Here is a 22,997-nt window from a genome sequence, read left to right as displayed (position 1 = left end):
CGATGGCCCGTTCTCGCCGACAAAACAGGTTGAATTGTCGGGAGAACGGGCATTCTCCGACTTAACTCCCGGCGCGAGGCTGATTCCCGACAGAATCAGCCTCGCGCCGGCCGCGAGGCAGCACTTTTGTCGGGTTTCTCTTCTCATCCCCCGGGGATGAGAGAAGAATTCCCGACAATTGCAGGTAATTAGTTGCTGAATTGAATAGCGTCGGGAGCTAATTCCCGGCGCTATTCATTAGTTGCCGAATAGAATCGACCCCCAAGACTTGGCACCCAGAGCAGGAAATGTTCTCTGTAGGAATTAAGTAATGGTAAACATGTACAATGATTTCAGGATACTGTGGGAGGAGATCAATTTGGGATATTTTTTACAAATTGTAATTTTGTCTCTTCTGCAATTAAAATCAACCAGTAAACAAATCTAAACTGCTCAGTTTTACATTGTTTAAAATTAGAAACATCTGGCAGCGTACCAACATAATTCCAGAGTAGTTTTATTTATTTCCAGATCTATTTCTGAAGAAAAAATGTGACAATGTATTTTAACCAAATAAGGAGGAAACATTTTAGTGGCAGAAATATTATTTAATTAACCAAAAAAGTTTAAGCTTTTGGATGAGAAGTGTTTCAGTGTGTGTCGTGATAAAATGCTGTCTAAGCTACATAATTGGTGTGACAGTGACTAAAGAATACTGATAAAATGATCCCTAGCGTGTGTCCTGTAACCATTCAGAAATGTAAATTGAACAGATGTTCTACATTCAAGAAAAAAATTGTTGAATGCAAGAAATACAACTTCACGTTAATGATTTATTATTTACAGTTACTTATATAGCACGAGTATATTCCATTGCACTTTACAATTGATGACAAGTATTCTACTAAAAACCTGAATGAGAAATCGTTGCAATAAATAAAAAAATAAAAAAACAACCCTGAAATTCTGTTGTTGTAAGATTACATATAGGCACTGCCTATAAGTGAGTGAGTGAGTGAGTGAGTGAATGAGTGAGTAAGTGAGTGAGTGGTGTTGTCATTTCTCTCCTGTATTTCTATCAGTTGCATTCTCAGTAATATCTGTGAAATACCACTTGTCTAAATTTCTCCTCTTTCACCGCATTCTCTGATCCCAACATACAAATCTGTCCTTTGTGCTTGACAGTGTTATATGATTGCCAAACAAATCAGTCAAACTTCTGACCTTATCTAACTCCCACACAAGATTTCTGTTTACACATACAAGCACAATTAAACCTTTACTAGAGAAAACCCTGTTATCCAATTTCAATTCCCTCCTTTGTGTTGTCAGTCTGCTTTGCCCATTGCTAATCCCCTAATATACTACACAACTTGCAACAATAGCAAATCCAATTTCTAGTGCACCCCCCTTTTAATTATTCTTCAGTCCATGTCAACCTCTTACTCAATACAATAAGCCAGGGCTGATTACTTCATGGGTAAAGTGGACACAATTTAGAATTAAATTCCTGACCTCTCTACACTGTCTGAACTACTCCCAAATCCTCCATTCAGATGGGTCACAGTTCCTCTAAGCCCTACAACCTATATAATACTTCTTTCTTATTGGTTTTGCTTCTTTCGTTTTTCCTATTCTCACTCAGGTTTATCCCTTACATTATAATCACACTTCCTTAAAACATGAAAATGTAAATCAATTGACGCAATCATGTGATATATGCAGGTGTTCTCATAAAGTACATACAATTTGGTGTCACAATGACTACAAATGAGGTTTGACATTAAAATGTGGAATATAGAAGCATCAAGATCATCCGCTTTCATTTAAAGGACCAATAATGTAACCATTTAATATTTCGACACTCGGCTATCAAGTGTATTGCCAAACATCATCATTACCAAATACAAGAGATAAGTGCATCGCATCAAATTCCTATTTTGTATAACAGGAAAAAGAAGATTTTTTGGTAGACTTACCATTGTTAAATCTCTTTCTGCGAGGTAAACAGAATTCCACAGGGAACAACATCAGGGGGTGTAGAGTTGGATCTTGATCAGAGGCACCAACAGGCTAAATCTTTGACTGTTCCCAGGATGCACTGCACCGCCTTATATATAGCCCCGCCTCCAAGAACTGGAGCTCAGTTATGTTAACCAGTCCAATGCAGTAGCAGGTAAGAGAGATGGTAGATGTTAGTCACAAAGAACCACATTCTCACGACAGGAGAAGGGACTAGCGGCTAATGCCATACAAACCCAAAGAAGCTAAGTGCGTCAGGGTAGGCGCCCTGTGGAATCCAGTGTACCTCGCAGAAAGAGATTTAACAATGGTAAGTCTACCATAAATCTCCTTTTCTGCAGCGGGGTACACTGGTATTCCACAGGGAATAACATCGGGGATGTCCTAAAGCAGTTCCTCATGGGAGGGGACGCACTGTAGCGGGCACAAGAACCCGGCGTCCAAAGGAAGCATTCTAGGAGGCGGAAGTATCAAAGGCATCGAACCTGATGAACGTGTTCACTGAGGACAACGTAGCCGCTTTGCACAATTGTTCTGCGGACTAACCACGGCGGGCCGCCCAGGACGGTCCAACACACAGAGTAAAATGGGCTCTGATAGCAGCAGGAACTGGGAGCCCAGCCTGCGCACAGGCTTGTGCAATCACCATTCTAATCCATCTGGCCAAGGTTTGCTTATTTGCTGGCCACCCACGTTTGTGAAAACCGAAAAGTACAAAAAGGGAATCTGATAATAGAGGAAGTCCTTTCAACATAAATACGGAGAGCCCGTACCACATTCAAAGACCTTTCTTTAGAGGACAAACCAGAAGAGATGAAGGCCGGAACCACAATCTCCTGTTTATGGTGAAAAGATGATACCACCTTCGGCAAATAACGTGGGTGAGTTTGAAGAACTGCCCGGTCAAGGGTGAAAAATCAGAAAGGTTGGACGACAGGACAACGTGCCCAAGTTCGACACCCTTCTAGCAGAGGCAATAGCCAACAGAAACACAACCTTAAGCGCAAGGCATTTAAGGTCCACAGACTCAAGAGGTTCAAATGGATACTCTTGCAGCGCATTTAAGACGACAGACAGATCCCATGGAGCCACAGGAGGGACATAGGGAGGCTGAATCCATAGGACACCCCGAGTGAAAGTGTGAACGTCAGGAAGAGATGCAATTTTTCTCTGAAACCACACCGACAAGGCAGAGATATGAACCTTGAGGGAGGCCAGACAAAGGCCCAAGTCTAGGCCTTGTTGTAGAAAAGCCAAAAGTCTGGAAGTTTTGAACGTATATGCATCATAATTCTTAGCAGCAACACCATGTGAAGTAAGAATTCCAGACCCTGCAATAAATCCGAGCCGAAGCTGGTTTACGGGCTTTCAACATAGCTTGAATAAACGCCTCAGAAAATCCTTTTGCTCTCAGGAGTGATGCTTCAAGAGCCACGCCGTCAAAGCCAGTCTGGCCAGGCCAGGGTAGACACAAGGGCCCTGAACGAGGAGGTATGGGCGTTGAGGAAGTAGAAGAGGACGCTTGATCGATAGACCCTGCAGGTCTGAGAACCAATGCCGTCTGGGCCACGCTGGAGTGACTGGAAGTAGTATTCCTCCTTCTTGCTTGAACTTTCTGTATTACCCTGGGCAGGAGTGTCACTGAAAGGAAAACGTATGGCAGCCGAAAATAGGATTTTGATACCTACCGGTAAATCCTTTTCTCCTAGTCCGTAGAGGATGCTAGGACGACATCAAGACCATGGGGTATAGACGGGATCCGCAGGAGACATGGGCACTTTTCATTGGGTGTGAACTGGCTCCTCCCTCTATGCCCCTCCTCCAGACCTCAGTTGTAGGAACTGTGCCCGGGGAGACTGACATTTTGAGGGAAAGAATTACTTAAACTAGTGGCGAGATATCTACCAACTCACACCCTCAACCATGCCGCACACATGGCATTCAACATAACACACGCCAACAGGCATGAACCAATTGCAGCAACATGCTGATAACTAAGATAACACAACTTGTGTAATTCCAATAACTAAACTGCAGGTAAAGTACGCACTGGGACAGGCGCCCAGCATCCTCTACGGACTAGGAGAAAAGGATTTACCGGTAGGTATCAAAATCCTATTTTCTCATACGTCCTAGAGGATGCTGGGGATGACATCAAGACCATGGGGTCTATACCAAAGCTCCAGTACGGGCGGGAGAGTGCGGATGACCCTGCAGTACCGATTGACCGAACTTGAGGTTCTCATCGGCCAAGGTGTCAAACTTGTAGAATTTAGCAAATGTGTTTGACCCTGACCAAGTAGCTGCTCGGCAAAGTTGCAATGCCGAGACCCCCCCGGGCAGCTGCCCAGGATGAGCCCACCTTCCTAGTGGAATGGGCCTTCACCGACGTCGGTAACGGCAATCCAGCCGTAGTATGAGCGTGCTGAATCGTACTTCTGATCCAACGCGCAATAGTCTGCTTAGAAGCAGGGCACCCAATCTTGTTGGGAGCATACAGGACAAACAAAGACTCTGTTTTCCGTATTTGAGCTGTTCTAGCGACATAAATCTTCAAAGCCCTAACCACATCTAGAGACTTTGACTCAGTAAACGTGTCAGTAACTACTGGCACCACAATAGGTTGGTTTATGTGGAAAGATGAAACCACCTTCGGAAGAAAATGTTGACGAGTCCTCAACTCTGCCCTATCTTCATGGAAGATCAGGTAAGGGCTATTGTGAGACAAGGCCCCCAATTCAGATACCCGCCTTGTGGCTGCCAATGCCAAAAGCATCACCACTTTCCAAGTGAGAAACTTCAACTCTATCTCTTGTAGAGGTTCAAACCAATCCGATTGAAGGAACTACAACACCACATTAAGGTCCCATGGTGCCACCGGAGGCACAAATGGAGGCTGGATGTGCAGAACCCCTTTCATGAAGGTCTGACCCTCTGGAAGAGAGGCCAATTGTTTTTTGAAGAACACTGACAAGGCCGAAATCTGGACCTTAATTGATCCCAATCATAGGCCCACCTCCACACCAGCCTGCAGAAAATGGAGAAAACGTCCCGACTCAAACTCTTCCGTAGGAGCCTTCTTGGATCTACACCAAGACACATTTTCTCCAAATACGGTGGTAAATGTTTCGACATTACTCCTTTCCTGGCCTGAATAAGGGTGGGGATGAATTCCTTGGGAATACCCTTTCAGGCTAGGATCCGGAGCTCAGCAGCCATGCCATCAAACGTAGCCGCGGTAAGTCTTGATACACGCCCGGCCCCTGCTGCAGCAGGTCCTCGCGAAGAGGAAGAGGCCGAGGATCTTCTATGAGCAACTCCTGAAGATCTGGGTACGAAGCCCTCCTTGGCCAGTCAGGGGCAATGAAGATTACTCAAACTCTTGTTCTTCTTATGATCCTGAGCACTTTTGGGATCAGCGGAAGTGGAGGGAAGACATACACCGACCGGAACACCCACTGGGCCACCAGCGCATCCACTGCTATTACTTGAGGGTCTCTCGACTTGGAACAATATTTCTGAAGCTTCTTGTTGAGATGAGATGCCATCATGTCTACTTGAGGAACTCCCCAAAGACTTGTCACCTCTGTGAAGACTTCTTGGTGTAGGCCCCACTCTCCTGGATGGAGATCGTGTCTGCTGAGGAAGTCTGCTTCCCAGTTGTCTACTCCCGGAATGAAAATTGCCAACAGAGCTCTTACATGTTTTTCTGCCCAGAGGAGGATCTTCATCACCTCTGCCATTGCCGCTCTGCTTTTCGTTCCGCCCTGCCTGTTTATGTACGCGACTGCTGTTACATTGTTCGACTGGATCTGCATGGGATAATCTTGAAGAAGATGTACCGCTTGTTGAAGGCCATTGTAAATGGCTCTCAATTCCAGCACGTTTATGTAAAGGCAGGCTTCCTGACTTGACCATTTTCCCTGGAAGCTTTCTCCCTGAGTGACAGCTCCCCAGCCTCGGAGACTTGCATCCGTGGTTACCAGGAGCCAGTCCTGAATCCCGAACCTGCGTCCCTCTAGTAGTTGAGAACTGTGTAGCCACCACAGGAGCAAAATCCTGGCTTTTGAGGAAAGGATTATGGCATGGAAACTGCCAAACTGTATGGCCGCCACCATCTTCCCCAACACCCGAATGCACTGATGGATCGACACACTCGATGGTTTCAATATCTGTTTTACCATTTTCTGGATTTCCAGAGCCTTTTCCACCGGAAGAAATACTCTCTGAACTTCTGTGTCCAGAATCATCCCGAGAAAAGACAATCTTGTCGTCGGTTCCAACTGTGACTTTGGATAATTTATGATCCAACCTTGTTGTTGGAGTATTGACAGGGAGAGTGTGATGTTTTGTAACAACTGCTCCCTGGATCTCGCCTTTATCAGGAGATCGTCTAGATAAGGAATTATATTGACTCCTTTTTGACGCAGGAGAACCATCATCTCCGCCATCACCTTGGTGAATACCCTCGGCGCCGTGGAGAGACCGAAAGGTAACGTCTGGAATTGGTAATGGCAATCCTGAACCGCGAATCTCAGATAAGCCTGGTGAGGAGGATAAATGGGAACATGCAGGTAAGCATCTTTTATGTCTACCGACACCATGTAGTCCCCCTCCTCCAGACTGCCCTCAGTGATTACATTTTGAACTTGAATCGTTTCAAGTAGAGATTCAGATTTTTCAGGTTTAGGATCGGTCTGACCGAGCCGTCCGGCTTCGGAACTACAAAAAAGGAATAAAACCCCTCCCCTTGTTGTGACAAAGGTACCAGGACTATGACCTAATCCTGACATAATTTTTGGAATGCCGCTGTTACTGCTTCCCTTTCTGGAAGAGAAGCTGGCAAGGTCGATTTGAAAAATCGGCATGGGGAAACGTCTTGAAACTCCAGCTTGTATCCCTGGGACACTATTTGCAACACCCAGGGACCCAGGCCAGACAGAATCCAACCTTGGCTGAACAGTTTGAGACGTGCCCCCACCCGAGCGGCCTCCCGCAAAGGAGCCCCAGCGTCATGCTGAAGATTTGGCAGAAGTAGGGGTAGACTTCTGCTCCTGGGAACCTGAAGCTGCTGTGGACTTCTTTCCCTTTCCCCTTCCCCTACCCGCAAAGAAGGGGGAACCTCTTGCTTTTTTGTATTTATTGGGCCGAAAGGACTGCATGTGCGGGTGATATGTCTTTTTTGCCGGTGCAGGCGCAGAGGGCACAAATGTTGACTTACCTGCGGTAGCCGCCGAGACTAACACATCCAGTCCATCGCCAAGTAAGGCCTCACCTTTATATGGGAGAGCCTCCATATCTCTTTTGGAATCTGCATCCACGTTCCACTGGCGAATCCACAACGCCCGCCGAGCCGATACTGCCATGGTAGTGGCTTGTGAACTCAAGAGTCCAATATCTTTCATCGCTTCTATCATGTATGCGGCAGCGTCTTTGATATTCCCTAACTTAAGGAGTATCACATCTTTATCAATCGTGTCAATTTCTGATGACACGCTTTCTGACCATTTTTCAATAGTGAGTCACCCACGCGCAAGCAATTGTGGGCCTGAGCAGCATACCATTGGCAACATAAATGGATTTCAATGTAGTTTCCATCTTTCGGTCTGCCGGCTCTTTTAGTGAAGCCGTGCCAGGTGCAGGGAGAATTACCTTCTTTGTCAACCTGGACAGTGCACTGTCTAACACAGGGGGTGACTCCCATTTTTTCCTGTCCTCCACCGGTAAAGGATAAGCTATCTGAATTCTCTTGGGAATACGAAATTTATTTTCGTGATTCACCCACATCCCTTCAAAGAGTGTATTAAAGCTCGTGGGAAGGAGGGAAAGTGACCTTAGATTTCATTTCTTTATAGAAATAAGCCTTCTCCTGAGTTACAGGAGTGGCTTCCGTGACTTCCAGAACTTCCCTTATAGCCACAATCATATATTGTATATTTTTTGCCAATTTATGATCTATTTCCCTGGAGTCACTATCGTCGACACAAAAATCAGTGTCCGTGTCGGTATCAGTATTCACAATATTTGCAAATAGTCTTTTATGTGACCCAGAGGGGTCGCCTGCGGATGAAAGAACAGAACCCTGAAAAATCACATCCTCCACAGATTTTCTCCAGCACTCAGCATGAGATTCAGACTTATCTAATCTCCTAATGATATGATGCATACTATCACGTATTTCTTTCACCCATGCAGGCTCTTGGTGTGCCGGCAGCGTCACCACATTACACTTCTGTGTCCCTAAAATGGTTTCCTCCGGGGAGGAACACCCTGCCTTTGACATGTCTTACACACGTGTACAACACACACACAGACACACTGGGACTTATTAGGGGACAGACCCACAGTAAAATCTGTCAGAGGGACACAGTTTAGGAGCAGCCAGTTCACAACCCCAGCGCCAGTATCTAATTCCTGTGAACACAGAATGCCCACTGACATGCAGCGCTTTTTACACAGTAAAACACACTTGTAAAGCACCAAATTCCCTCGTGCCCCCCCCCCCCCGTTTTGCACCCTGATACTTGTAGTCAGAAGTGAAGGAGGACCAGCGAATTCTCTGCAGCCTGAGGAGAGAGAACATGGCACTAAGCAGTGTGCTGGCTGCCTGAGGAAGAAGCTCCACCCTTTTTACCTCAGAAACTTTTCATAATATTTATACTGGCGGGGGTAGGGCTGTGCCTGGGCATCTTATGCCCCCTTTTTGCCAGTTTATAGAGGTGTTTTTGCTGCCCAGGGCGACCCCCCCCCCACGCCCTGCACCCTGCAGTGCCTGTGTGTGTGGGCAGCAATGGCGCGCTGCGCTCCCGCCAGCTGCGCGGTACCTCAGCCGTCACTTTTCTTGATAGAAGATCTGTCTTCTGCTACTCACCTGTCTTCTGACTTCTGGCTCTGTGAGGGGGGTGACGGCGTGATGTGGGAGTGAGCATCTAGGCACGGCTAGCATTCAGTACCCTTCAGGAGCTAATGGTGTCCTGTCAGCCAGAAGCAGAGCCATGAAACTCTTTAGGAAGTTGGTTCTTACTTCTGCCCCCTCAGTCCCACGAAGCAGGGAGTCTGTTGCCAGCAGTTCTCCCTGAAAATAACAAACCTAACATAAGTCTTTTCAGAGAAACTCAGTAGAGCTCCTCAGAGTGCATCCAGTCGACCTGGGCACATTTCTAAAACTGAGGTCTGGAGGAGGGGCATAGAGGGAGGAGCCAGTTCACACCTAATGAAAAGTCTTTAGAGTGCCCATGTCTCCTGCAGATCCCATCTATACCCCATGGTCTTGATGTCGTCCCCAGCATCCTCTAGGACGTATTAGAAAGTTCCATGGAATTGCCAGTGCATCCACGAACTCTGCTTGAGGATCCTTTGTCCTTGCTCCGAAGACCGGAACCTTGTGATTGTGTCGAAATGCTATCAGGTCTACATCTGGTAGTACCCACTTGTCCACTAGGAGTTGAAATACTTCTGGATGAAGGCTCCACCTCTCCGGCGTGCACGTCCCGGTTGAGGACTCCCGGAATGAACACTGGCAGATGGCGTTCCGCCCATTGGAGGATTTTTGACACTTCCATCAATGCCATGCGGCTTTGCGTGCCGCCTTGATGTTTTATGTACGCCACCATGGTGGCGTTGTCTGATTGTATTTGAACAGGCCTGTTCTGTACCAGAGGCAGGGCCAGTGTCAACGCATTGAACACCGCCCGCAATTCCAGAATGTTTACCGAGAGGAGAGATTCCTCCCTGGTCCACTGACCCTGGAGAGAGTGTTGCTCCCACACCGTGCCCCAACCTCGCAGACTGGCATCCATTGTCAAAAGGACCCAGTTGGAGATCCAGAAGAGATGGCACCTGCTCAATTGTTGGTTCTGTAGCCACCAGCTCAGTGACAGACGAACCTCCGAAGTCAAGGAAATTATTTGAGATCTGATCCAATGAGGCAGGTCGCACCATTTGGAAAGGATTAGGGTGGGGATGAAATTGAGCGTACTCTACCAAGTCGAAAGCCGACACCATGAGGCCTAGCACTTGCATCGCCGAGTGTATCAACACTCTCTGGCGAGAGAGGAAGCATCTGATCTTGTCCTGAAGTTTCAGGACCTTCTCCAGAGACAGAAAGTCTTTGGCTGTGTGTGTCCAGCAGCACCCTCAGGTGCACCATGCTCCGAGCAGGGACCAGCAAGGACTTCTTCCAATTGATGAGCCACCCGTGGGCTTGAAGGAAGTTGACCGACATCTCCAGGTGACTGAGGAGGACATCTTGGGAGTTCGCCAGAATCAGCAAGTCATCCAGATATGGCAGGATTCTGATTCCCTGACGATGGAGAAAAGCCGTCATCACGGCCATTACCTTGGTGAAAATCCAAGGCGCCGTGGCCAGTCCAAATGGCAGAGACTGGAATTGCAAATGAAGGTTGCCAATAGCAAACCACAGATATTGCTGATGCGAAATGGCAATAGGTATGTGCAGGTAAGCATCCTATATGTCCAGGGATACCATATAGTCCTGGGGTTCCATGGCCAGCACAATAGAGTGCAGAGTTTCCATACGGAATTTGGACACTCTTAAAAATTTGTTCAATGATTTGAGGTTGAGAATAGGCCGGAAAGACCCATTCGGTTTCGGAACTAGAAACAGGGTCAAATAGTATCCCCTCCCTCTCACGGACAGAGGTGCTGGCACTACCACTCCTGTTTCCAGGAGGGATTGTACAACCAGGTGTAGAGCTTGCGCTTTTAATGGATCCAAAGGGATTACCGTTGAACTGGCGAGGGGGACTTCTCTTGAAAGAGACTGCGTACCCGTGAGAGACAACTTCCCGTACCCAGGCATCTGAAGTGGTCTTTAACCAGGCCTGGGTGAACTTCAGAAGTCGGCTTCCCACCCTGGGGATACCCAGGGAAAGGCCCGCCCCATCATGCAGCAGGCTGATGGGTGGCCCAGGACTGTTTAGATTTGGGCTTAGTGGTTTTGGAAGCACAAGCCTGTTTCAGGTACGCCTGACCTTTTGCTTTACTTGGAGGTCGAAAGGAATGAAAAGTGGTTTTATTAGCCTTCTGAGCAGAAGGATTAGTACTTGGGAGAAACGCAGTCTTGGCCGTTGCCAAGTCAGTCACAATCTTATTCAGATCTTCCCCAAACAGGAGGTCTCCCTTGAAAGGGAGTACCTCCAAGGTCTTTTTAGAGTCCAGGTCAGCTTTCCAGGACCTCAACCACAGAATCCGGCTGGCCAGGATAGACATAGTAGAAGCCTTGACAGCCATGACCCCCTGCATCAGAGGCCTCCTCCTGAATATAGTGAGAGGCTGTGGTAATATACGACCGATATTGTCTGACAGTGTCAGAAAAATCCTGAGGTAGCTCCTCCTCAATTGCCTGAACCCATGCTTCAATTCCTTTTGCCGCCAAGAGGCAGCCATAGTGGGTCAATGTAAAGCACTGGTAAGAGTGTAAATAGACTTCAGGAATCCCTCCATGTGCTTATCCGTCGGTTCCTTCAGTGAGGTGACGGTGGTGACAGGCAGAGTAGATGACACCACAAGACGGGAGACATGAGAGTCCACCGGCGGTGGAGTTTCCCACTTGTTGCTCAACTCCACAGGGATAGGCCAATGAGCTAGCATCTTTTAAGACAGGGAAAACTACTTTCCTAGAGATGACCAGGATTCCTGGCGTATGTCAATTAAGAGGTCAGAATGTGGTAAAACTACTTTAGCAACCTTCTGACGTTTAAACTTATCAGGTTTCTTAGTTGTAACAGGAGGCTCAATGTCATCATCAATTTGGAGAATCAGCTTGATAGCCTCCACAATGTCAGGAACATCAACCTGAGTTGTAGATTCCTCATCAGAAGCAACTGTATCAGTATCTGATGGATCAGTATATTCCCCATCTTCATCGGAAGAATTATCCGAAATATTAGTGGATTGTGAGGAAGATATGACCCGCTTAGATGACCCCTTGGCCCCAGAGGGACGTGGGGTTGACTTTTGTCTAACCAAAGTCTGATTTAATTGCTGTAACTGGGCAGACAAAGTATCCACCCATGGCGGATTAACTACAGGGACAATATGTGGCTGTAATGGCACAGGAGGCCCCACAGGGGTCTTGAGACGCGTTACAAGCGTAGTCAGCATATTTGAAAAAGCTGTCCAAGGTGGGTCTTGATTGACCACAGGTGCCACAGACGGACTTGGAGATGTATGGCCCCCAGCGCCTGAACCAGCAGCTAATACTTCCCCCACTGGTGAATCCGTGACGACAGCACTGCATGATGCAGGAGCGTCCGCGGATGTCCCACCCTGTGTAGCAGACATCATGTGGGATGTAGCCTTAGGATGTAATAGTACAATATAGCCAGACAAACACACAAAAAACAGCAAATAATCCCTTGTGTTTTGTGACAGTAAATACAGAGCACAGAGAATATAAGTGGTGTGGGGTGACTGAAAAACACAGTGAGAAATACAAACAGTATACCCTGTGTAGCACTATATATTATATGAGAACCTGACGCACCTACAGATGGGTCCATGTTCATCTTGACCTTTAATAGGTTTCATTGAGACTGGGCAGTCGGACTTAATCCCCTGCTGTAATGACTTAATCCCCTGCTGTATTGTTCTCTGTATTGTATTGCAGCTGAGAACAATAGATGCAGTGCCGTTTCTAGCGGCGGGCGAGCCGTGCAACCGCACGGGGCGCCCGCCGCGGCACTTTGTGTGTCCTTATCTCCTCTCCGCCCTCTTCCCGAGCGCTCCTGCTCGGGGGGCGGAGTTTCGCGGAATGACGCGTTTGCGTCGTGACGTCACGACGCAAACGTGTCATTCCGCGAAGCCCCGCCCCCCGAGCAGGAGCGCTCGGGAAGAGGGAGGAGAGGAGATAAGCCTGGAAGGAGGAGGCGGCCGGCGCGAGGGACGTGAGGCGGCCGGACCCGAAGAGCGGGAAGATGTAAGTATTATCTCTATCTCTCTCTCTCCCCCTTCCCCCCCCCCACTTGACACCTGCCTGCCGCACTGTGTAAAATGGGGATACCTGCCTGCCGCACTGTGTAAAATGGGGATATCTGCCTTCCGCACTGTGTAAAATGGGGGCACCTGCCTGCGTACTGTGTAAAATGGGGATATCTGCCTGCCGTACTGTGTAAAATGGGGGCACCTACCTGCGTACTGTGTAAAATGGGGATACCTGCCTGCCGCACTGTGTGAAATGGGGATATCTGCCTGCCGTACTGTGTAAAATGGGGATACCTGCCTGCCGCACTGTGTAAAATGGGGATATCTGCCTGCCGCACTGTGTAAAATGGGGACACCTGCCTGCGTACTGTGTAAAATGGGGATATCTGCCTGCCGCACTGTGTAAAATGGGGACACCTGCCTGCCGTACTGTGTAAAATGGGGGCACCTGCCTGCGTACTGTGTAAAATGGGGATATCTGCCTGCCGCACTGTGTAAAATGGGGGCACCTGCCTGCGTACTGTGTAAAATGGGCATATCTGCCTGTCGTACTGTGTAAAATGGGGATATCTGCCTGTCGTACTGTGTAAAATGGGGATACCTGCCTGCCGCACTGTGTAAAATGGGGATATCTGCCTGCCGCACTGTGTAAAATGGGGACACCTGCCTGCGTACTGTGTAAAAAGGGAATATCTGCCTGCCGCACTGTGCAAATGGGGACACCTGCCTGCCGTACTGTGTAAAATGGGGGCACGTGCCTGCCGCGCTGTGTAAAATGGGGATACCTGCCTGCCGCACTGTGTAAAATGGGGATACCTTCCTGCCGCACTGTGTAAAATGGGGATACCTGCCTGCCGCACTGTGTAAAATGGGGATACCTGCCTGCCACACTGTGTAAAATGGGGGCACCTGCCTACGTACTGTGTAAAATGGGGATATCTGCCTGCCGCACTGTGTAAAAATAAGAATTTACTTACCGATAATTCTATTTCTCGTAGTCCGTAGTGGATGCTGGGGACTCCGTAAGGACCATGGGGATTAGCGGCTCCGCAGGAGACTGGGCACAAAAGTAAAGCTTTAGAACTACCTGGTGTGCACTGGCTCCTCCCCCTATGACCCTCCTCCAAGCCTCAGTTAGGATACTGTGCCCGGACGAGCATACACAATAAGGAAGGATTTTGAATCCCGGGTAAGACTCATACCAGCCACACCAATCACACCGTACAACTCGTGATCTAAACCCAGTTAACAGCATGATAACAGAGGAGCCTCTAGAAAAGATGGCTCACTACAGCAATAACCCGATTTTTTGGTAACAATAACTATGTACCAGTATTGCAGACAATCCGCACTTGGGATGGGCGCCCAGCATCCACTACGGACTACGAGAAATAGAATTATCGGTAAGTAAATTCTTATTTTCTCTAACGTCCTAAGTGGATGCTGGGGACTCCGTAAGGACCATGGGGATTATACCAAAGCTCCCAAACGGGCGGGAGAGTGCGGATGACTCTGCAGCACCAAATGAGAGAACTCCAGGTCCTCCTCAGTCAGGGTATCAATTTTGTAGAATTTTACAAACGTATTTGCTCCTGACCAAGTAGCTGCTCGGCAAAGTTGTAAAGCCGAGACCCCTCGGGCAACCGCCCAAGATGAGCCCATCTTCCTTGTGGAGTGGGCATTTATAGATTTTTGGCTGTGGCAGGCCTGCCACAGAATGTGCAAGCTGAATTGTACTACAAATCCAACGAGCAATAGTCTGCTTAGAAGCAGGAGCACCAAGCTTGTTGGGTGCATACAGGATAAACAGCGAGTCAGATTTTCTGACTCCAGCCGTCCTGGAAATATATATTTTCAGGGCCCTGACAACGTCTAGCAACTTGGAGTCCTCCAAGTCCCTAGTAGCCGCAGGCACCACAATATGTTGGTTCAGGTGAAACGCTGAAACCACCTTAGGGAGAAACTGAGGACGAGTCCTCAATTCCGCCCTGTCCGAATGGAAAATCAGATAAGGGCTTTTACAGGATAAAGCCGCCAATTCTGACACGCGCCTGGCCCAGGCCAGGGCCAACAGCATGACCACTTTCCATGTGAGATATTTTAACTCCACAGATTTAAGTGGTTCAAACCAATGTGACTTTTGGAACCCAAAAACTACATTGAGATCCCAAGGTGCCACTGGAGGCACAAAAGGAGGCTGTATATGCAGTACCCCTTTTACAACGTCTGAACTTCAGGGACTGAAGCTAGTTCTTTTTGGAAGAAAATTGACAGGGCCGAAATTTGAACCTTAATGGACCCCAATTTCAGGCCCATAGACACTCCTGTTTGCAGGAAATGTAGGAATCGACCCAGTTGAATTTCCTCCGTCGGGCCTTACTGGCCTCGCACCACGCAACATATTTTCGCCAAATGCGGTGATAATGTTTTGCGGTTATATCCTTCCTGGCTTTGATCAGGATAGGGATGACTTCATCCGGAATGCCTTTTTTCCTTCAGGATCCGGCGTTCAACCGCCATGCCGTCAAACGCAGCCGCGGTAAGTCTTGGAACAGACAGGGTCCTTGCTGGAGCAGGTCCCTTCTTAGAGGTAGAGGCCACGGATCCTCCGTGAGCATCTCTTGAAGTTCCGGTTACCAAGTCCTTCTTGGCCAATCCGGAGCCACGAATATAGTGCTTACTCCTCTCCATCTTATCAATCTCAGTACCTTGGGTATGAGAGGCAGATAAGGGAACACATACACTGACTGGTATACCCACGGTGTTACCAGAGCGTCTACAGCTATTGCCTGAGGGTCCCTTGACCTGGCGCAATACCTGTCGAGTTTTTCCCAATGGTTTATAATCATGTGGAAGACTTCTGGGTGAAGTCCCCACTCTCCCGGGTGGAGGTCGTGTCTGCTGAGGAAGTCTGCTTCCCAGTTGTCCACTCCCGGAATTGCTGACAGTGCTATCACATGATTTTCCGCCCAGCGAAGAATCCTTGCAGCTTCTGCCATTGCCCTCCTGCTTCTAGTGCCACCCTGTCTGTTTTACGTGGGTGACTGCCGTGATGTTGTCCGACTGGATCAACACCGGCTGACCTTGAAGCAGAGGTCTTGCTAAGCTTAGAGCATTGTAAATGGCCCTTAGCTTCAGGATATTTATGTGAAGTGATGTCTCCAGGCTTGACCATAAGCCCTGGAAATTCCTTCCCTGTGTGACTGCTCCCCAGCCTCGCAGGCTGGCATCCGTGGTCACCAGGACCCAGTCCTGAATGCCGAATCTGCGGCCCTCTAGAAGATGAGCACTCTGCAACCAACACAGGAGGGACACCCTTGTTCTTGGTGACAGGGTTATCCGCTGATGCATCTGAAGATGCGACTCGGACCATTTGTCCAGCAGGTCCCACTGGAAAGTTCTTGCGTGGAATCTGCCGAATGGGATTGCTTCATAGGAAGCCACCATTTTACCCAGAACCCTTGTGCATTGATGCACTGAGACTTGGCTCGGTTTTAGGAGGTTCCTGACTAGCTCGGATAACTCCCTGGCTTTCTCCTCCGGGAGAAACACCTTTTTCTGGACTGTGTCCAGGATCATCCCTAGGAACAGAAGACGAGTCTTCGGAACCAGCTGCGATTTTGGAATATTGAGAATCCAATCGTGCTGCCGCAACACTACCTGAGATAGTGCTACACCGACCTCCAACTGTTCCCTGGATCTTACCCTTATCAGGGAATCGTCCAAGTAAGGGATAACTAAAATTCCCTTCCTTTGAAGGAATATCATAATTTCGGCCATTACCTTGGTAAAGACCCGGGGTGCCGTGGACCATCCATACGGCAGCGTCTGAACTGATAGTGACAGTTCTGTACCATAAACCTGAGGTACCCTTGGTGAGAAGGGTAAATTTGGACATGAAGGTAAGCATCCTTGATGTCCCGAGACATCCTGTAGTCCCTTTCTTCCAGGTTCGCAATCACTGCTCTGAGTGACTCAATCTTGAATTTGAACCTCTGTATGTAAGTGTTCAAAGATTTTAGATTTAGAATCGGTCTCACCGAGCCGTCCGGCTTCGGTACCACAACAGTGTGGAATAATACCCCGTTCCCTGTTGCAGGAGGGGTACCTTGATTATCACCTGCTGGGAATACAGCTTGTGAATGGCTTCCAAAACTGTCTCCCTGTCAGAAGGAGACATCGGTAAAGCCGACTTTAGGAAACGGCGAGGAAGAGACGTCTCGAATTAAAAATTTTTTACCCCTGAGATATCACCTGAAGGATCCAGGGGTCTACTTGCGAGTGAGCCCGCGAGTGAGCCCACTGCGCGCTGAAATTCATTGAGACGGGCCCCCCACCGTGCCTGATTCTGCTTGTAAAGCCCCAGCGTAATACTGAGGGCTTGGCAGAGGCGGGAGAGGGTTTCTGTTCCTGGGAACTGGCTGATTTCTGCAGCCTTTTTTCCTCTCCCTCTGTCACGGGCAGAAATGAGGAACCTTTTGCCCGCTTGTCCACGAAAAGACTGCGCCTGATAATACGGCGTCTTCTCATGTTGAGAGGCGACCTCGGGTACAAACGTGGATTTCCCAGCTGTTGCCGTGGCCACCAGGTCTGAAAGACCGACCCCAAATAACTCCTCCCCTTAATAAGGCAATACTTCCAAATGCCGTTTGAAATCCGCATCACCTGACCACTGTCGTGTCCATAACCCTCTACTGGTAGAAATGGACAACGCACTTAGACTTGATGCCAGTCGGCAAATATTCCGCTGTGTATCACGCATATATAGAAATGCATCTTTTAAATGCTCTATAGGCAAAAATATACTGTCCCTATCTAGGGTATCAATATTTTCAGTCAGGGAATCCGACCACGCCAACCCAGCACTGCACATCCAGGCTGAGGCGATTGCTGGTCGCAGTATAACACCAGTATGTGTGTAAATACATTTTAGGATACCCTCCTGCTTTCTATCAGCAGGATCCTTAAGGGCGGCCATCTCAGGAGAGGGTAGAGCCCTTACAAGCGTGTGAGCGCTTTATCCACCCTAGGGGGTGTTTCCCAACGCACCCTAACCTCTGGCGGGAAAGGATATAATGCCAATAACATTTTAGAAATTATCAGTTGTTATCGGGGGAAACCCACGCATCATCACACACCTCATTTAATGTCTCAGATTCAGGAAAACTACAGGTAGTTTTTCCTCACCGAACATAATACCCCTTTTTTTGGTGGTACTCGTATTATCAGAAATGTGTAAAACATTTTTCATTGCCTCCATCATGTAACGTGTGGCCCTACTGGAAGTCACATTTTTCTCTTCACCGTCGACACTGGAGTCAGTATCCGTGTCGGCGTCTATATCTGCCATCTGAGGTAACGGGCGCTTTAGAGCCCCTGACGGCCTATGAGACGTCTGGACAGGCACAAGCTGAGTAACCGGCTGTCTCATGTCAACCACTGTCTTTTATACAGAGCTGACACTGTCACGTAATTCCTTCCAACAGTTCATCCACTCAGGTGTCGACCCCCTAGGGGGTGACATCACTATTACAGGCAATCTGCTCCGTCTCCACATCATTTTTCTCCTCATACATGTCGACACAAACGTACCGACATACAGCACACACACAGGGAATGCTCTGATAGAGGACAGGACCCCACTAGCCCTTTGGGGAGACAGAGGGAGAGTTTGCCAGCACACACCAGAGCGCTATATATATATACAGGGATAACCTTATATAAGTGTTTTTCCCCTTATAGCTGCTGTATCTTTTATACTGCGCGTAATTAGTGCCCCCCCTCTCTTTTTTAACCCTTTCTGTAGTGTAGTGACTGCAGGGGAGAGCCAGGGAGCTTCCCTCCAACGGAGCTGTGAGGGAAAATGGCGCCAGTGTGCTGAGGAGATAGGCTCCGCCCCCTTATCGGCGGCCTTATCTCCCGTTTTTCTAAGTATTCTGGCAGGGGTTAAATGCATCCATATAGCCCAGGAGCTATATGTGATGCATTTTTTGCCATCCAAGGTGTTTATATTGCGTCTCAGGGCGCCCCCCCCCCCCAGCGCCCTGCACCCTCAGTGACCGGAGTGTGAAGTGTGCTGAGAGCAATGGCGCACAGCTGCAGTGCTGTGCGCTACCTTGTTGAAGACAGGACGTCTTCTGCCGCCGATTTTCCGGACCTCTTCTGTCTTCTGGCTCTGTAAGGGGGCCGGCGGCGCGGCTCTGGGACCCATCCATGGCTGGGCCTGTGATCGTCCCTCTGGAGCTAATGTCCAGTAGCCTAAGAAGCCCAATCCACTCTGCACGCAGGTGAGTTCGCTTCTTCTCCCCTTAGTCCCTCGATGCAGTGAGCCTGTTGCCAGCAGGTCTCACTGAAAATAAAAAACCTGAAACTAAACTTTTCACTAAGCAGCTCAGGAGAGCCACCTAGTGTGCACCCTTCTCGTTCGGGCACAGAAATCTAACTGAGGCTTGGAGGAGGGTCATAGGGGGAGGAGCCAGTGCACACCAGGTAGTTCTAAAGCTTTACTTTTGTGCCCAGTCTCCTGCGGAGCCGCTAATCCCCATGGTCCTTACGGAGTCCCCAGCATCCACTTAGGACGTTAGAGAAATGGGGGCACCTGCCTGTGTACTGTGTAAAATGGGGATATCTGCCTGCCGTACTGTGTAAAATGGGGATATCTGCCTGCCGCACTGTGTAAAATGGGGATATCTGCCTGCCGCACTGTGTAAAATGGGGATATCTGCCTGCCGCACTGTGTAAAATGGGGACACCTGCCTGCCGCACTGTGTAAAATGGGGACACCTGCCTGCCGTACTGTGTAAAATGGGGGCACGTGCCTGCCGCGCTGTGTAAAATGGGGATACCTGCCTGCCGCACTGTGTAAAATGGGGATACCTTCCTGCCGCACTGTGTAAAATGGGGATACCTGCCTGCCGCACTGTGTAAAATGGGGATACCTGCCTGCCGCACTGTGTAAAATTGGGATACCTGCCTGCCGCACTGTGTAAAATGGAGACACCTGCCTGCCGCGCTGTGTAAAATGGGGACTTTTTTATTAAAAAAATTTTTTCCCTGTGGTGGGCGTGATGATATCAGACGAGGCCACGCCCACTTTAATGAGACCACAGCCATTTTAATCAGGCCACACACCCTTGTCGGGAGCGTGCGCGCCTTCGGCGCGCGCATGCTTTTTCTTTTTATAGCTATATGGGGGGGGGGGGGGGGGACACGCAATTTTTTTATAGCAATGGGGGGGGGGGGGGCACATTTTTAAATCTCGCACTGGGAGCCAAATTGTCTAGAAACGGCCCTGAATAGATGAAGGGTTTATGTTAATAAACCATGTTGTGCCTAGGCGCAGCTAACTAGCCAAGATAACTGTGGACCCATCTGTAGTTCCCCAGGGTACAGAATATAGTGATAGCAAACGTGTGATACACAAGAGTGGAATCCACAGAGCAGCTATAGGCACACTCAGTCACAGGTACAATGCAGGAATTATCACATATAACAATAAAACTGCACTGGACTAGTAATTACATATAGGTATGTATGTATATAGATATAACAATACACCGTAAACACTGGATGTATAACACAGAATACATGTACTAAATATTCAGATAGCAGTACACTTGTTCTTAACGAACACTGTCTAAAATGACATGTAGAATACTTAAGTGTCTGTAAATGCACAGCGCTGATGATACAGGCGGATTTACAGAGCAGTCCCGGAGATCAGCCCAGCTATGTAATGTGCTCCTTGCCCTGGTGGATATAGTGGGGTCCCTGTGCGACACAGTATCCACACCAGCGGCGCGGTCTGTTTCCTGGGACCACGACTGGATCGCGATTTACCTTACCTCCCCCATTCAAGTGCAGCCACGCGATCCTGGAGAATAACAGCGGTCGTGTGCCTGAAGAAAAACGGTGCATCTCCGCTGCAAGTACCCGGGAACCAGGCAGCGGGAGTATGCAGCGGAGCTGAGAGAGGTGATGGAGCCGCAGCACAGCATGTCATAAAGACATAGAAAGTGGTGTGGCCCTTGAAGTCTTCTAAAAAAGCTCTTTTCAGGGCTGTCTAGTGCAGCCCCACCTGTTAGTGACCTGCACTGCAGGCACCAATTTACAAACTGAGCTCCAGTGCCTGGAAGCGGGGCTATAGAGGAGGCGGTGCAGTGCATCCTGGGAACAGTCGAAGCTTTAACCTGTTGGTGCCTCGGATCAAGATCCAACTCTACACCCCCCGATGTTATTCCCTACGGAATACCAGTGTACCCCGCTGCAGAAAAATAATTGTAAAATCTGCAATTAAGTGGAACACATAACTGTGGCCACTATTCAATATTTTATTTATCATTGCTTAGTTATATAGCATCAACATATTATGAAGCGCTGTATAGAGAATAGTTGATCACAATCAATGGTAGATCATAGTTACTGTATATGCTTATTCTGATCTACAGGAATCAGTAGAAAATGCCGGTGACTGCCGGAATTCCGACGTCAGCCTCATGACCATTTCAGAAATCCGTCGTTGGCATTGTGACTAGTGTCGGGATTACGGCTGCCGGTAATTTAACCGCATCCTGATCTACATATGATCTTGTCTTTATCAGGATAGTTATTTTGAGCTCAAAGAAAGATTTGTGTCAAAAATGACAAAACCTGTTAACAAAACTGAACACAGTATTTAAAAAAAAACTACAAACAAATGATGCAGAATGATGCAAAGGTAAATAGATTTAATGCTGTGCCATATCTCTAGGCAATGCAATACTGAACGAGACAAGTCACAAAGGATAAGTTTACGGACTGTTCTCTATTGGGGTAATCCAATTAGCTGCGTGTTTCGCGCACAACCAATGGGTTAGTGCATGTTAACCCAGGGTTTACTCTGCGGGAAATGGGAAGTTTTATTGAATAACTCCGGCCTTTTCTTGCACACCTAACTGGATCCCATACAGTATGTTAGCAAGTTGTGTACTGAAGGAAGAATCTACAAAGCTTGTCAACTGTCCCGGCTATGCTGGAGAAATTGTGGAAAGTTGTGGGTCTTCCAGACATTCCAAGTATATGCTTATATTATGCAAGTTACACATCCCATAAACAACAAGGGGCCACTCCCTGTATCTTTGGGAAACCCCTTTGCCTGCCTTCACTGCTTTTTGTTCTGCACTACAACAAAGCTTGTGATCAGATCACCAGCACTCCTTGTTATTACAGAGAGGTCTCTGCTGAATTTAAGACAATACAGCGATAATAATGTTACAAATAGATATGGTACTTATGCTGTGAGATTGACAGAACAGACCTGTGAAGCGGATGTTTTATTCTTTTACCTTTAAAAACTAAATTTGAGGTTATGTTTTACATTTTTTTGCCTTTACATGCACGTACCATCATATGTTCCACTTTCCAGCAGCACCCCGCTGTCTTCTAGAGCTTTGAACTGCTCCACGGTGATAAAATTGTAATCAACACCTGGTACCTCTCCATCGCGTGGTGACCTTGTGGTACCTAAAGTGAATGAAACACCATTAGTGTAATGTTGGATTATTAAAAAAAGAAGTGAAAAAGCACACCTCAGATTAAAGAACTGGATTTAGAGGTTAATATGAGACTCCAAATAAAGAAAAATAAATATTAAATAAAAACACAGAAAAAGCTCATTTGAGAACACTCTTCACTGTAAAACTAGGGCAATAAATTATGTAGGAAGAGGGAGTGCAAAGAACAGACAAGTTTTTGTAAAGTCTGGGAAACATGGCACAGAGTGAAGGGGAACAAGATTTATTTTTACTGTTACACAACAAACAATGCACCCGTCTGAAGATGGTGGCATCTCTACTACAGATTCAGCATGCCACTTGGAAGGGAGGGAGCCGTTATAGAGTCCTTTATAGGTACATATTTGCTGCAGGAGTTGTATACATTTAAAAAAAACTAGTTTCCAGGGACACTCAGATCTGCTGAATCTAAACTTGTCATGTGGGAATATGTTGCACTACAATAATCATACTAACTTTGTATATAATATACGTCTTTGAAGTCGAAATACAAATTTTCAG

The 22,997-nt window shown here is 47.8% G+C and overlaps 1 protein-coding gene across 2 annotated transcripts in view; it reads right to left on the bottom strand.

The window, feature by feature from the left end:
• Positions 1-22,997, bottom strand: part of MAGI3 (membrane associated guanylate kinase, WW and PDZ domain containing 3) — a 676,662-nt gene that overhangs the window by 376,123 nt on the left and 277,542 nt on the right. For both annotated transcript variants that reach the window (XM_063955402.1, XM_063955400.1), the window contains exon 3: positions 22,327-22,446. In XM_063955402.1, coding sequence (XP_063811472.1) covers positions 22,327-22,446 — 120 coding nt within the window. The remainder of the gene's footprint in view (positions 1-22,326; positions 22,447-22,997) is intronic.

Source organism: Pseudophryne corroboree, chromosome 2 (genome assembly GCF_028390025.1).
Source record: "Pseudophryne corroboree isolate aPseCor3 chromosome 2, aPseCor3.hap2, whole genome shotgun sequence".
Classification (NCBI taxonomy): Eukaryota; Metazoa; Chordata; class Amphibia; order Anura; family Myobatrachidae; genus Pseudophryne; species Pseudophryne corroboree.
This window is presented reverse-complemented; position numbering and strand designations above follow the sequence as displayed.